The sequence below is a fragment of the Scyliorhinus torazame genome, chromosome 4 (assembly GCF_047496885.1).
Source record: "Scyliorhinus torazame isolate Kashiwa2021f chromosome 4, sScyTor2.1, whole genome shotgun sequence".
NCBI lineage: Eukaryota > Metazoa > Chordata > Chondrichthyes > Carcharhiniformes > Scyliorhinidae > Scyliorhinus > Scyliorhinus torazame.
Window position 1 is genome coordinate 156,226,777 of NC_092710.1, and position 16,660 is coordinate 156,243,436.

The 16,660-nt window shown below is 44.0% G+C and overlaps 1 protein-coding gene across 2 annotated transcripts; it reads left to right on the top strand.

Annotated features, from left to right (window-relative positions):
- The first annotated feature begins 1,350 nt into the window (after positions 1 to 1,350).
- trib2 (tribbles pseudokinase 2) lies at positions 1,351 to 16,372 on the top strand. Of its 2 annotated transcripts, none has more exons than XM_072498802.1 (3): positions 1,351 to 2,875; positions 3,302 to 3,594; positions 12,764 to 16,372. In XM_072498802.1, the coding sequence occupies exons 1-3, from the start codon at positions 2,603 to 2,605 to the stop codon at positions 13,236 to 13,238; spliced, it is 1,041 nt and encodes a 346-aa protein (XP_072354903.1). In that variant the 5' UTR covers positions 1,351 to 2,602; the 3' UTR covers positions 13,239 to 16,372. The 2 variants fall into 2 exon arrangements, with proteins under 2 accessions (XP_072354903.1, XP_072354904.1); XM_072498803.1 differs by lacking the exon at positions 1,351 to 2,875 and adding an exon at positions 3,065 to 3,085.
- Positions 16,373 to 16,660: the final 288 nt, after the last annotated feature.

Sequence of the window (16,660 nt, forward strand, 5' to 3'; positions counted from 1 at the left end):
GAGATTAGCTTTTTATTCCAGCTTTATTCATTAATTAATTTAGAACATCGGGGAATATGAAATGGGTAGGAAGTTGGCTGAGTGACAGGAAACAGAAAGCAATGGTGAACAGTTGTTTCTGGGACTGGAGAACTGTCTACAGTGGGGTTCCCTGAGGGTCAGGATTAGGAGCACTGATCTCTATCAATAAACTATCTTGGGTGTCCAGGGCACAATTTGTGGATGACACAAAAGTTGGAAGTATTGTTAACTGGGAACAGTGATATATGTGAGGACATAGACAGGCTGATGGAATGAGCAGACACGTGGCGGATGGAATTTTATGAGAAGTTAAACCTTCTACACGGGTGGGTATGTTATGTTACGACTGGATCCGTCATTGATGTGAAAGTAAAGAATGGAAGATACGACACAGCTGGCAAACCCCCAAGTTAATGCAAACAAAAAGCCAAGACGAGGCACCCACGGCACAGCAATTGGAGGAAGCCGTGACCAGGGGAGACCATGGTAACTTTTTTTAAAAAAGGAAATACACAATACTCGATACATTAAATGATTCTTATGAATATTTATGGTAGAACCCCTCTGAAGCGTAATGTTATCTATAAAATCTCTGGTGGTTGCAACGCGTGGACAAACATACGGTACACACATTGCTTTTAGCAATCTATGTGGGGGGGGGGGGGGGGGGGTAAGTGGTTTATTATATGCACCTGTAACTCCTGAATATACCGGGAATATGCTACATCTGTATTACTTTTGGAGGGAGAGGCAGCAGGAAGAATGCTGTTGCCTGTGGCTTTCTTCCTGCTGCACACATTCCTGAGTGTATTGCGCAAGGCTGCCCTCAGCATTCACCTCCTCTATGAATAACTATGAATAAAGAGACGCAGCTGCTCAGGATCAGGTTGCCGAGCCCGCTCACACACCTCGCCCAACCCTCCGCCGTCTTCATTGAATACCAAAGTAGCAAGAAAATAGCGCGGCCGACCAATCCTTTCCCCCTTCTCCCGTCCTTGCAAAACCAAAAGGCACTGGGGCGAAGGGGGGGGGGGGTAAAGTCTCCCCTCTCCTTTCGCACCGTTACTCTTAGAGAGAGGGGGGGGGGGAATCCTGCCGTGCCCATGGCAACTGGGTGCAACTGAAAGCCCTCCAATACCCGGGAGATCCGCACACACAGAGCGCGAGAGTGCGGAGGGATATCACCTACTTAACCCAGTGAGAGCGCGAGCGCAGCCTAATTTGATGAGCGGCGGTGACGCACGGGCCTGATTGACAGCTCTCCCGACCAATCGACTGCGGCCGCCTGGGTGATTGACAGCTGGCTGGAGCCGGGAAACGGGCCATTTACTTATCAGGTTAGTGTGAGGCGCAGTGGACCGCAGTCAGCGATTGTATTGAATGGGAGTTAGTGTTGCTGACATTATTCAGATTGCAGCCACGTAAGTAATACACAGGCAGCGGAAAGATGATGTCTTATGTCGGCTGTTGCTGAAAGGGATCGGCCTGGTCCTAACGGCCATCCCTTCATCTAGACCAAAAAAAGAGGCAGCTGCAGATATTTATTTTTCTTTTGTTTTCATTTTTTTGTCTCCCTGGAATATTTTTGTTTTTGTTTGCAAAAAAAAAAAACTCCCTCAAAAAATTGTGCATCCCAAGGTCGTCATCTCAACAACTGCAATTGCAAAAGGCATCTGGAGTTTCAAAGTCATCGCTGTGTTTGGAATCTAGGCTTGGAGGAATTAAGCCTGCACGGTGGGAACACGATACGATTGATCTCTTTTGTCCTTGACTGTTACTTTTTTTTGAGAAAAAGATTTTTAAAAACATTATCTACATATGCATATATAATAGGTGCTCGCCAAAAGTCGGGAAGTACTCGCCAGCCAAAGACTTTCTCAATGAGGGCGTGCGTGCAAAAATAAATCTCTTTTAAAGTTGTACTTGGACGTTGCAAAGCAGATGACGAGAGGGGTGAATGCCAGACTTCTTGTTTGATGATAGTTTGAGGCTATTTTGTTTCAGCTGCACAGGAGGGGGAGACGGCGGCGACAGAGGGGATCGGACGCCACCTAGAGTCGGAGGGTGAGGAAGCGGAGTCCATTCCCCTGTCTGTCGCCACCTTGCTGGCTTGTGTGCAGAGCGCCTGGGCCACTCGGTGCGCGTTGTGTGTGTTTGCTGCTGCGGTGAATGCCCTCACGTAACCACCAGAACAAAAAGCATTGTGAGCTGGCGCTCCACGTTCCGATTCGACAACATCAGGGCTCTGGTTGCATTGGACTGTTTTGTGCTCTAAACGCTGCATTTATATGACCCATCCGAATACCCTATGCAAAAGACAAAAACTGTAGCAATAAACATACAGTCTGCATTATCACTCCAAATGGTGCTTATTTTATATTAAAGACCAACTTCTACTGGGGCGGGGGAGGGAAATACAACTGGACCCTACAAGTCTAGACCAAAGCACAAGAGACGGGGAAACGCTCCGAAGGTTTCTGGAGTAAAGAAAACTCTCTGATCTGTCCATACAAACGCGCCAACGTTTGTCAGTGAAGCCTTTTTTTAAAAAACAAAAAGAGAGACTACTATTTACAGCCCCATGAGCATACAGAGATCCAGTCCAATCAGCATTGTGAGGTATGGACGATCGAGGCACAAGACACACCACGAATATGAAGAATTGTCTTGTGTGAGGACGAGTGACTGTAGCCAGAGTTTCAGCCCGAACCTAGGCTCTCCCACTCCACCTGAAACCCCTAACTCGTCTCATTGCATTTCTCAAATCGGACAGTATCTATTGTTGGAGCCTCTAGAGGGTGACCACGTTCTTGGGGCTGTGCATCTGCACAGCGGCGAGGAGCTCGTTTGCAAGGTAAAACAAAATACATTTACCAATAGCTTCACCAGTAAAACGCCATTCAGATTTCATGACGTGTGTGCACAATACGCCAGGGGTAAATGAATGAAAGTGCAGCCTCTTTTGTTAATGCGAAGTTAGAATGCGTGTGAGATACTTGGGCGGTCGAATCCATGAAACTTAGTACATTTCTGAAATTTAATCACAAAATCGTTTTTTCATTCGGTAATGCGATTTCACAAAGTAATATTTATAGAAACTTTGAAATTTCACCCTAAGGATAGGAAACGCATGGGCCATTGTGCTCCAGCTATAGCCATTGTGCTTTACTGTAAAACGATGAATCTGCTGAGCTACTTCACCCCGATTCTGTACAGCTTCTTGGTGCAGTAGTTAGTAGAGGAAAGGGTGTCGGAATTCACTTTTGTTTCCTTTCCACAGGTATTCGATGTTGGTCGATATCAAGAAACGTTAGCAGCTTATTTTTATCTGTCTGCGCATGAAAGCATCAATCAGATAACTGAAATTCTTCTAGGGGAGCAACGAGCGTATGTTTTTTTTGAAAAGAGCCATGGGGATATGCATTCATTTGTCCGCACTTGCAAGAGGCTCAAAGAGGATGAAGCAGCGCGATTGTTCTACCAGATAACGTCTGCTGTGGCACACTGTCACGATAATGGCGTGGTACTTCGAGATCTCAAATTAAGAAAATTTGTATTTAAAGACGAGGAACGGTAAGACTGGCAGCCCGTGGCCGTTTTAATCCCGCAAATATAAGGCAAAGCTATTAGTATAAAGAGTGGACTACGATTGCAGTAATGCCCCCATACAGCAATACAAAACAGCATTCTGTACAGTTCAAACTGTTACACTCCAATGACGTTTATTATTTTAAGTAACACATTATTACGTTGCTGGTTTCTGGACCAAGATTTCGGAGGCTGAAGTCAAATACAACTTTAGCAACTCTTATTAGCCCTCGCATGGGAGTTTTGTCCCACGTGTGGGTCTCTCCTGCTTAAGCCTTCTGCAGAACTAGTGGCCATTGTTCGATTAAACGTTTGTTTTCCCTTTGAGGGTTAGAAAAGTAACTCCTAGTCCAGACACATGGTGACATTGAACTTTTTGTTTGATCAGCACGCTGGCAATCTTCACAGAAAGCTGAAATAATGCTCAGCTCTTTAATGCGCACAAGAACCAGTTGGGGGACGATCACAACCACCCACTTTATTGAAATGGATGGGCTGCTTTGTTGCAAGATACTGAGTGTTCTTCCCACGCAGTGAAACCGCATAAACTCTTGCAGGTTACAGTAACGGAAGGCAGTCTTTCTTGTAGCTCACACATTTGGTGCAAAACTTAAAAGAACTGACTGCGTCAGCCACGTGCCACTGCAGTGTGTGAGTGCATTTGATTCCGGATTTAAACATGCACACTGACCGAGTCTGCATCAGATATCTACCTACTACTCCATTTGCTTAATTGAATACATGTCCCCTGACCAAAGAAGTTCGTTTCTGACAATGCAAGTCGGGCGATTTTAAACATCTGCAGCAGTACAGAGCCGTGCACCATTCCATTGTGCAAGTCAAACAGCATAGTGAGTCACTTGTGTCTCCCTTGTGTGCAGAAACGTGGACCCACTCACTCACTGCCGTGCACAAAGGAAAACGATGTCTGGTTTATTCTTAGGAAGGTTTAGGAAGTGGTTCACAGCTTGCAAAGAATATGGCTGGAAATGAACAGCAGGATGCTGATAGTTGGAATGCAGATGTATATATTGGGAATAGCAATGCACTGTTGAGTAGAAGGTCCTAAATTAGGAATCTGGTGTAGTGCTTGTCCCCAGAGTGTTTCCAGCACCCTGTGTGTCTGGTGCAGTCGGTGACTGACTGCCTCTTGCCTCTGGAACCGCAAGAGCTGAATGTGGATTTTGGTTGGAACCTGGCGCAGCGCCCGGCGCATGGAGACCGGTTAGTTTGAAAGGCGGACTGTTGGGGTTTTGGTTTCTTTTGTGTTATTTTGCGACTTGCAGGTTTTGTAGTTGACTTTCTAAACTCGCCCATGAGGAGAATGTTGTGATCTGGTTTGCCGTGGTTTTCTGGGCTGCAGAACACGCCGTGGTCCCTGACAGGCACCCTGCTATCCGCTCAACCTGCAGCTGCTCTGCTGCACCCAGCTCTTGGCGTTGTGGTCTTGCTGAGGTGTGGCTTACCCTGGTGGCAGGTTCCCCAAGTCTCTATAGAGACAGCAGCGTGTTTCCGGCGGGCTGCTTTGCGGCCTCATTCACACTGAAATGGGAAGGTATTGGCACACCTAGTTTCATTTCTGCTCATCAGACAGCTGCTTTTGCAACAACAAAATCTGGAAAGGTATATTGTGCCTGGAGTAAAAGTTACCATTGCCTTCTCCCTGTCCCCGATTAAAGCCTGCCCAGGGAGCTGCCACAGGAGCAGTTGTCAGATCAGGTGTGCTCTCTTTTATATTTGAAAAAAAATCTCTAATCTAAATGATAAAAAGAGACAGGGTTGCTCCAGCGTCCTCAAGCAAACATGCACTTTCAAAAGGGACCCAGCGACTAGGAAAAACAAATCATAAAACCGAGGACAAAAACAGAAAATGCTGGAAAATCTCAGCAGGTCTGACATCATCCATGGAGAGAGAGAAGGGCTCACTGCGTTTTGAGCCTGGATGACTCTTCATCTTCATCCAGACTCAAAAGGTTAGCTCCACAGATGCTGTTAGACCTGCTGGGATTTTCCAGCATTTTCTGTTTTTGATTCAGATTCCAGCAGCAGTAATTTGATTTTATCATAAAACCAAGGGATCGTTAATGTTACCCATATGCACCGACACTCCAGGCCCTACAGTGCCCACAGCTCACAGAACCCCCACCAGCATATTGACGGCTGCTGCATATGCTCCTTCCCCATGGCCACCTGGGTTGGGCAGGACCTATAAACGTGTGTGTGTGTGTGGCAGGAGGGGGAGGGAGGTTATTATAACTGCTACAGTTAGTGAGGATTTAAAGCTTCAATTGAAAGCAGATCCAACAACATTCAAGATCTTGTTAAACCAGAAGAGGACAAAAAAGAAATCAGCTTTTACAAATCCAGTCTTGCTTGTGTAACTCTCCAGCTTCTTTATTTTTATACCTGCCTTTCTTTGCGATAGTGCCTTTTCCTATTAATCTTTCAGTGGTTACTTTAAAAACACTCGCCACCTAAATGCTTAATGTGCAATGAAATATGTAAATTAAAAATGACTAGCTCCAGTTGCACAACTTGGGGGAGTTGAGAATATGTTCACCAAGTGGCCAGTTCTATATGTTAATGTGTGCATAAATGCATACAGTAATACTCACTGTTCCTGCAATGTGGAGGAAAGGAAATTGGTGGCCAGTGCTTATTATGTGCTGGGTGTTTGTTTTTGTTGATTTAGAGGAATGTGTCTGCATGTCAGTATCACCTTGAGCTGCAAATTTGTTCCTGTTGTGAGCTGACTGTCTATGTTGCAGACAAGAGAATTAACTAATCACTTTCTTGCATAACAAATTTAGTCTTTATTTCAACTACAGTCTTTTGTTAAGTCACCTGAGACTTTACATAAATAGCTTGTGGCATCTAGTGGTAGAAATGGAATATTCACAAGTGAACAATTTTCATACTCGTACTGATGATACATTTTGATGTGAAGATTTATTGTCAGACTCTCAAAATTGGAGGAAAAGTATTAAAACGCATAATGCTTCAGGTACCTTAAGCTTCTTTTCTGTACCACTTGCTTGCATTTTTAAAAAGTATAGCAGCCCTAAGCAAAACGGAATCCCCAGTTCTTTGGCTTTCACAGTCGTTTACAAGCTCTCTCCCGTATATATTTTTTGTTCTGTTTAGAGTACAGTCCTTATTTACTTCGGCAATTCAGCTGGCCATGATAGTGATATCTTGATGGGAGCTGCGTTATTAGTTCTGATGTCTGTCCACTTACATCTGTGAATGTTTAAACAAGCTGCCTGATCAAAAGCTTTTTTTTGGTGGTGGGGGGGTCGGGCAGAACCTAACTGGCTACGATTAGATTATTCACCAAACATTATGTTGTGAACCAGATTTCATGAGCAATTTTCTTGCATCTGGGGCTACTTTGATTATTTGATTTATCCTGAGTTGGGTTAACTGGAAGCAACAATTGCAGCTGCTGCTGGATTTTCTGGCAGGTGGTTGCCTCAGTGTTGTAGAACCAGTCCATGTGATGCCGATGGAGTGACGCCCAACTGCCTCTGCCTTCGTTTGGGGTAGATGTGATGAGTCAGGAGCAGAATTTTTGGCGTAATTGTTTGTCCACAAGTGTTTGAGTTCCATAATGGGGATGGTGCAAGGAAAATTTGCTAAATTTTCCATGTTAGTCTTGACTTAATAACACAAGATGAACATTGCATGTTGTCACGTCATTTTCCAAATTTCTGTATCTAATCCTACTGACTCTAGTGGCGGCTCTGTTTCAAAATGGTGATGGTTCTCCCTGCCTCTATGTATGTACATATTTGGCGCTACGATAATTGCACAACTTTCCTTTGAATTTTCATTGTCAACAAATTGCTCTCATTAGCTGAAGTGATATATGTGGCAGAATGTTCCATACCTTTCAATGCTACAATTCAGGGATTTTCTTATATATATACCCTTTTGAACAGCAACATTAGAGATTAGTTTTCTGCTTGAAACTCTTGAGAGAATAGCATTGCTTCATTGACAACTGAGACTATATATTGCACAGTTTGGGTGTCTCCTGGATGGATGTTTCATTCTTTAATTGCTGGGGCTTCATTGCTCTCAAGTTTTAAAAAAAAACTAACTTTCACTTCACCTTCAATGCAGTGACTCATTTTGATTATAGTTTCTGGTACTTTGTGACTTAGCCCCTTGAGTAAAATGTTCTTTATGTATGAATCTCAGAGTCTCAATAGTGAGGGTTGGTGGGTAGAACCATGAGGAATATCACAACCAACCCCGGTCCTGACCCCACAGATGCATGTTTCCCAACAGTGACGCGCCCCCCCCCCCCTCCCCCCCGCCTCAGGTTAATGGTCAGGGGCCAGTTCTCTTTTCCTTGTGTTTTTTTTCTAAACTAGCCCCAAGGCAGAGATGATGTGGATTTCCGAGTTAATGTAGCTGAGACCAGAGGTTGAACTTGTGACTGTATATGAAACATTTCTTGTATGGACCTGTGGCAATATTCCATATTTATGACATGATTTCTGAAAGACTGGAGCTGCGATGTACAAAACACATAATTTTGTAAGGTGGCAAAATGTAACAGCTGAAAACTTTTAACCTGTGGTGGAATTCATTTCAGCCTGACTCCCACTAGTCCACTGCAGTGCAAATGCTGAATGTGCATTTAGCCGGAGAGCTGTACAAGCTGAGCTTGAATGATTTCCAAATGGAGTGTTGCAACAAGGAGGAGACTGTTCAGATATCAAAATAAATTGCCACATTTCTGCCCAAGTTGTGCAATGGCAGTTTTTATATTTAGTTGTGCGGTGGTGTTTTGAATTATTTGATTGAATAATACTTTGTTTATTTGTAGCACTCTTTGAACTTGCCGAGAGCTGTCTGTCATTCGTGTGGAAGTCTGCCCCATTCAGAGTAGATTGCTGCTGTAATTTGCTCCCATTTTGTTCATATGCTCTGATTCAACAAGCAGTTGCACTGTTGGCAAACATACTGCCCATTGTATCATGGCACAATTGTGTTGCTTTTTAACTCTTTATGATCAGCAAATGCTAAAAACCAATCTTGTGCATTGCTTTCAGTTTATGCACATTTTTTTAATAGCTTCCATCTTTGGGCACCTGAATGTGACAACAGAATATTTCTACAGTGTAATATCCTAGGAATAAAGAGCTCATTAAGTGGCAGCCGGCACTTTGAATTTCATGTATAATTTCATGCACAGTATCACTATGGAAACAAACTAAGATGGAAATCCTAAATGCATGAAAGATCATTTTGAATATTTGAATATTTCAATGATTTTCAACAAATTTATGCTGGTTCATGGTAAACCATAGCAACGGTTGTTGGAATTGTTTTTTTTTAATGTATTGGATGGGTTACATTTGCAGACTGGTGGGAAGAACACAAAAAAAGTATAAATCTGCACAAATAGAGGAGTAACAAAACAAAAAGATCAATAAAGTAAACAAAATTGAGAGGGGGTGCAGAGAAGATTCACCAGAATGTTGCCTGGGATGGAACATTGAAGTTATAAAGAGAGGTTGAATAGGCTTGGGTTGTTTTCTCTGGAGCAGAGAAGACCTGATTGAAGGGGTGACCTGATTGAAGTATACAAGGTTATGAGGGGCATGGACAGGGTGGATGGGGAGCAGCTAATCCCCTTAGTTGAAGGGTCAGATATGAGGGGACACACGTTCAAAGTGGGAGGTTTAGGGGGATTTGAGGAAATACCTTTTTACCCAGAGAGTTTTGACAGTCTGGAATGCACTGTCTGGGAGGGTGGTAGAGGTGGGATACCTCACATCCTTTAAAAAAGTACCTGGATGAATACTTGGCACGCATTCAAGGCTATGGGCCAAGTGCTGGCAAGTGGGATTAGGTGAGCAGGTCAGGGCCTTTCATGCATTGGTGCAGACTTGATGGGCCGAAGGGCCTGCTCTGCACTTTAGTATTCTGTGACAGCCCCTGGTGGGATTGCCTATTTATTCTCTTGTTGAATAAAACAAAAATCAATAAATTAAACACATGTTAGCAGATTGGGGAGAGAGAGAGGGTGACAGCCCCTAGTGAGGAAATAACTAAAACATAACATTAAAAGGAAACTTGCAAAATCAAAGAAAAATGTGATCCTGAGGATGTTGATGCACCCCAGCCCCTGCGGCTCCCACTAGTCGCAAAAGGCCTGAATCGTGCAGATGGACACCGCATGCTCCCTCTCAATGGCTGCTCCCTCTCAATGGCCATCCGACTGGAAACATAGCTGCGGTAGAGGGGCAGACAGTTAGGTCGAGTGACCTCCCTTGACCACCTGCTGCCTGGTCCTGTTAAAGGCCAACCTGGCTAGGTCCAGGAGCAGGCTTCGAGGCCCCCTGCCCACCAGGTGACCCAAAGATTAGGAGTGTGGAGCTGAAGTACAAGCATAAGTTGAAGAGCAGCCCCTTCAAATATGAAATACGGGGCTGAAATCTCAGGCAACCCAAGTGGAACACTGACTCCCCTTGACTGCAGGAAAGACATGTGGCCTGGGAGTCTGTGAACCATCTATGATTGCATGACATCACTGCAATGCACTGCAATGCAAAACCCTCTACCCCAGGTCCTTGTTGAAAAAGGGGACGACTCCCAAGTAGAGAGCCTTCCACTGGGGACCTTGGTTTATATGTGCATAAATTGATAATGGTGGCAGCACAGATTTGAGAGCACTATTAATAAAGCATACAGCACCCTAGCCTTTATCAATAGGTGCATAAGAGTACAAAAACAAGTGAGCGATGGTGGTATAGTGGTGAGGATAGCTGCCTTCCAAGTTGACCTGGGTTGGATTCCTAGCAATCACGGTGATGATTTACTCATAAGTTTTAGGCGGCATGGTAGGACATTGGTTAGCACTGGTGCTTCACAGCGCCAGGATCCCAGGTTTGATTCCCGGCTTGGGTCACTGTCTGGGCGGAGTCTGCACGTTCTCGTGTCTGCATGGGATTCCTCCGGGTGCTCCGGTTTCCTCCCACAAATCCCGAAAGATGCGCTGTTAGGTGAATTGGACATTCTGCATTCTCCCTCTGTGTACCCGAATAGGCACCGGAATGTGGCGACTAGGGGATAATGTAAGCCTCTTTGTGACACTAATAAAGATCATTATTATTAAAGTCATATTAAAACTGTATGAAACACTAGTTCGGCCTCAGCTGGTGTATTATGTCCAGTTCTGTGCACCACCCTTCATGAAGGGTGTGAAGGCCTTTTAAGAGAGTGCAGGAAATGTTCACAAGAATGGTTTTAGGGATAACTTCAGTTGCGTAGATTGGAGAAGTTGAGACTATTTTCCATTGTGGAGAAGGTTGAGAGGAGATTTGGTAGAGGCATTCAAAGTCATAACGAGCCTGAAGAGAGTAGATGGGGAGAAACTGATCCCATTGCTGGAACCAGAGGGCACAATTTACAGAAATCGAAAAGGACAAGATGGGGGGCGCGATTCTCCGAAATGGAGACAAAGTCCCGAAGCCGGAGTGTTTCACTCCGGCGTCGGAGCCCGCTCCCAGCCCCGTATTCTCCCGCCGCTAGGGGGCTAGGAGCGGCGTCGCGCGTATTTTACACGCGCAGGGCCTTGGTGCCACGTAAAAAGCGGCGCCGCGTCAATGGCGCGGCCGGCATCGCGTAAATGACGTCACCCACGCATGCGCTGTTGCCGTCCTCCCCGAGGCCGCCCCGCAAGAAGATGGCGGATGGATCTTGTGGGGCGGCAGAGGAAGGAGGTCCTCCTTTAGAGAGGCCGGCCCGCCAATCGGTGGCACCGATCGCGGGCCAGACCCCATCGGAGGCCCCCCCCCTCCCCCCAGCGTTCCCGCGCAGTTCCCTCCGGCAACGGCCAGGTGTGGACAGCGCCGGTGGGAACCTGTCGCGTTGGGGCGGCCGCCCATCCGGGCCGGAAAATGCGAGCGCCGATTCTCCGAGCGGCCAGGCGTGATTCTCGCGGCGTTTGTTTGGGTGGGGGGGGGTGGGAGAATCGCGTGCGGGTGTCGGGGCCGCGTGGCGGGACTCGCGCAGCGCCCCGGCAATTCTCCCACCCGGCGTGAGGGGGGAGAATTCCACCCGAGGAGTGGTTGGATGTGGAAGGCTCTGCATAATTCTATAAATTATTGAAGCTATACTGCAAGTCTGGCATAGTTAAATGCAGGAAATATTGAATTGGAAATTGAGGCGTCACTATTCTCCCATTAGTAAGGAGGAACTAATTTTAACTGGTTTGATCAAGTTTTGTGCATGTTAATTTTATAAGTTAGGCTTGTAGTGAGTTGGAAGTTTACATGTCCGCCATGTAGGGCAGTGTTCTCCTCTTCAGAGGTCTGCCTGCCCACTACACTAAGTCTTTTTCATATAGAGTTTTGTGTAAAAGTGTGTTGTTATTTCTCTTACGATTTACTATTTTTATTTCAAGTGTTAATTCAGAATCTTTGTAATTTCCTTTTGATGTGTGGAGCTGGTTGTGCTGTGAGCATCATTCACTGTCTCTGAAGTTCATATCCAAGAAATGAGAGAGCTAACCTGCCTGCCAGTATAGCTCAGTGGCAGTTTGCAAGTAGCGAAAGACGTTTTGACCCATATCCTTCCTTCTGTTCCCTTCCTGAGGAAGTGCCTGGTTTTGGGAAGAAGAGGAAGTTACTTGTCCAAAGATTGGGAGTTGGATGTGTGTGAATCCAGAAGGAGCACTATATGTTATTTGACTTCCATTTCACCTCTTTTATGGATGGCAGCCCTATCATTGAAGCCCATAGCTTTAAAAGTGGTACAGTTCTAGTTAATGTGACCAGTCTTAGAATTCCCCTGTTCAGAGCGCAAGAGCAGTATTCTGTTTCGGTGGCTCCTTCACTTAATATAACACACAGCATTTAATAAAATGTAGCCAGAAATTAGGAAACATACAGCCGAGCAAGAGATTTGAAATGGACAGCCAATAGCCACATTCTGTGAACTGCAGAAGTTTCAAGTCTACCATATCTAGGGTTTATATTTGCATTCATTTGTGGAGTAAGCAAAAACATTCAGCCTGTTATTAAAGTCAGTTTCTAATTTGTGCAGTATTTGTTATATTGAGCAGCTTCTTTGAAACACGAGTATATTTCCTTGGCAAAGTTATGTTACATGATTTTTTAAAATTTCTCTGTTGTAGGACTCTAGTGAAGCTGGAAAGCCTGGAGGATGCTTGTATCTTGAATGGTGAAGTTGATGCTCTCTCAGACAAGCACGGGTGCCCAGCTTATGTGAGCCCTGAGATTCTTAACACCAATGGCAGCTACTCTGGTAAGGCAGCTGATGTTTGGAGCCTAGGTGTGATGCTGTACACGATGCTCGTTGGACGGTATCCCTTCCATGACGTGGAACCAAGTTCACTCTTCAGCAAGATTCGGCGTGGCCAGTTTAACATTCCAGAAACTCTTTCTCCACGGGCGAAATGCCTTATCCGTAGCATTTTGCGTCGTGAGCCTTTGGAAAGGCTGACATCCCGGGAAATCTTGGACCATCCCTGGTTTGCCTCTGATTTTGCATCTTCTAGTTCCGGATATGGTGCTAACGAAAAGGAAGCAGTTGATCAGCTGGTACCTGATGTGAATATGGATGTTGAATTGGACCCATTTTTCAACTGAGATTACCCATTGGTTGGATGTGGTCGAGAAGATATTAACAGCTGGTACCCACCACATGGCATCCTTCCTGAACTGATTAATGGTACCTTGAATCAACCTAGCTTGGTAGCAAAAGTGGTGAAGATGTATAGTGACTTAAATGACTAGCAGAGTGGGACTTCTAAGGGTTAACATGTAGCACAACTAATCAGGTCGTTCTGCTATCAAGTTAGATTGATTGGAAGGAAAAGGCAGTGTAAAATGTTGCAGCTTCTCATCTCATGGAGCCACGGAGAGCGCTGAATACTGCACACATGCATAGTTGTGCAGTATATCACTCATTCTATAATGGTTGCAAATCACAAATAGAAACTTAATTAGCCTCGACACACAATGTAACACATTGGCATCGCACTGTTAGATTATTTTCCTTCTCTCATTATTCAGGGAATATACAATCCTCCTGTAAAGAGTCTCCTAAATTTGTTTCTGATGTTTTAACATTTTACTCAATGTGATTCATTAAAAAAAATTTAGGTGCACATAAACCGACCATAAAATGCGGGTGCTAAAATAAAGGTTCTGCTTGTGTTTATATGTAGCTATTTTCATTATCTTGTGTAATTTTTTTTCTGAGTAAACTAAATATTGTCAGAAAATGAGCATGTTGATGCTCAGTTCCCTAAGAGGGGAAAAAAACTGTTTTCTGTTGAGTGTACAATACTTCAATGCAGGTTGGTAGGATCTATTGAAATGAAAATGTCAGCTGTAGCTTCACTGGTAAGGAAGCCCTTATTGGTAGACATTCAGGGTTTGAAATACATCCACTGGCACAATTGTATGAGTGCAAAGAAAATAGTGTCCAATGATATAATTTTTGCAGGTTTTGTAGTGTTTATTTTCAACTTAAATATCCTGCAGCAGTGTACAGTGGTTAGCACTGTTGCTTCACAGCTCTTAGGGTCCCAGGTTTGATTCCCAGCTTGGGTCACTGTCTGTGCGAAGTCTGCACGTCCTCCCTGTGTCTGCATGGGTTTCCTCCGGATGCTCCGGTTTCCTCCCACAAGTCCCGAAAGACATGCTTGTTAGGTGAATTGGACATTCTGAATTCTCCCTCAGTGTACCCGAACAGGCGCCGGAATGTGGCGACGAGGGGATTTTCACAGTAACTTCATTGCAGTGTTAATGTAAGCCTACTTGTGTCACTAATGAAGATGATTATTATTCTCAAAATGTATTTTAAATTTCCCCACTTTTTCACTGCTCACCCAAACATTTCTTCCACTACAGCTAGGTAACATCTGCCTTGGGCTGTGTAAAGGTATGAGGCTAAGCTATCATGTCCCAGACACTCTTATCTAGCCCTCTTGAGACCAATCAAATTTTATGGTGTTTTCTTTGGAAAAAGTGAGTGCATACTTACTAAAACAGCAACAAGTATATGTGCTGTCACAATAATATAGATCGTGCAATCGTGCCTGCATCATAGCTCCTTGCTTTTGGCAGCTAAAAGTAGACTTTTTGAACATGTGAGTTGGCGAACAAAAACTTATTGGTGTTTGTTTGTTTATTTAATCAACAAAGTATTTGTCTGACTTGCTCTGCTGCAAACACAGGCCCTCCTTGTGTGCAGCAAAGACTTCTTTAAAAAAATCTTGCACAAGTGTTGAGTACCTATAATTGAGTAATACCACAAAACAAATGAGTTTAAACTATTACACAAGTGAAGTGAGTAACTGGTTAGTGGTCTAATTCTCATACCAGCTGAGGTTATTCATGAAGGTCTGTCTTCTCAACCATGCCCCTTGCCTGAGGTGTGGTAATCCTCAGGTTACATCACCACCAGTCAGCTCTCCCCCTGAAAGGAGAAAGCATCGTCATCTGGGACTGTGGCGACTTGACACTTAGTGGATTAATATTCTCTTTTGTGGCTTGATGCTGTACAGTTTTTAATGAATACTGAAATTGAATCCTGGATTGGGCATTCAGTCTATTCTGACAACTCAAAGTTATTTTAATCAAATAGATTTTGAATCAAAATTAAATGGCTTGAAATTAAAATGAATCGATTGCTTTTGTTAGTAAAATTGTTCCTGTTACTTGAAGGTTGTGCTTCCAGAGGCACCCCACCTGGTGTCTGAAAAATATTATGTTTTCTAGGACTGACCAATCATGAATATCTGTGATTATTAGAAATCCACTTGTTAATGGGTTCCCTTCACATTGAGCTCCGTTGCATATGTAAACGTAAGTTATTCATTTAGACAATTTTTTTTTTTTAAACTAGTTGGGAAAGCATAATGTGCCTAGATTAAATTAAGTTGGGCAGTTCAGAAAAAGGATTGGAATAATACTTGACAGTTAAGTAATTTACTCTACTTTTATTACTTATGATTAAAATATTGTGAAAATAAACTAAGTATAACCTTATTTTTTACAAATAATTATATTCAATGCAAGCACATTTATGGACCTATATTTGTAAACTTGAGCACAGTCACATCTGCAGTGTGTATTTCAGACCCTGGATAGGTTGTAGAGATTTTATTTACATTTTAGCTTGTCAAATTACTTTTCTGCTTTCAAATTGCTGTAAGAAATTTCTTACCTTGCATACTTTTTTCCTGTGTTGTCTCCAGTACCTTGGTTGTTTGATTACTGCCTGTACCAGTTCTGTGAAATGGTCATGTTCTTGAGTAGGTATATGTGGACTCTGTAGTACGTATCTGTTAACTTGAATTTGTGTTTTTATCTATGTTGCATGTACGTACAGCTACTTGACCTATTTGGCTATTGCCTGCATTTCAGGAGAGCTTGTATATGCCAATTAAAAACACAGAAGAGGATGGCTAATTAAAGTTCTCATTGGGAAGGGGGGGTGGGGGGGGGTGGGGGGGGAGGAAGCTGCAGCTGACCTGCCAAGTGTTAATTTAAAATATTTCAAATTAATCACAAAAAAAATGGGAGTGAATTTTTATTCACTCTGTGGATGGTGCTATGTTGAGAAGGACTACTTGTCTTTGTTTCAGTCTGAAGTGGAAGGGGAACAGAGGAGACTGCATGGTGGGTTTTACTGCCTCTGGTGTTTATTGTATTTGGTTTGATGTTTTGTCCTAATCTCCTTCAGTAAATAAATTGTGAATTGCACAACTAAATGAGTTATCCTATTTCTTCTACATTAGTAGATTTAAAAAAAATTGTGACCAACATGTGGAAATCCTTAACCTGTGAGTATGGTTTCAACTTCACTCTGGGAGGGTTGGGAATGGGCGGGATTCTTCGTGAATCGGCGCGATAGCCCGAACCCGGCGCCAGAAACTGTGCGAATTACTCCGGCGTTGGGCCCCCGAAATGTCGCGAATTCTCCGGCTGGGAATGGGCTAGTAGCAGTGTGACGCCATTCGAGACGGCGTCACCCGTCACGGACGCGTGCGCCATCAGTG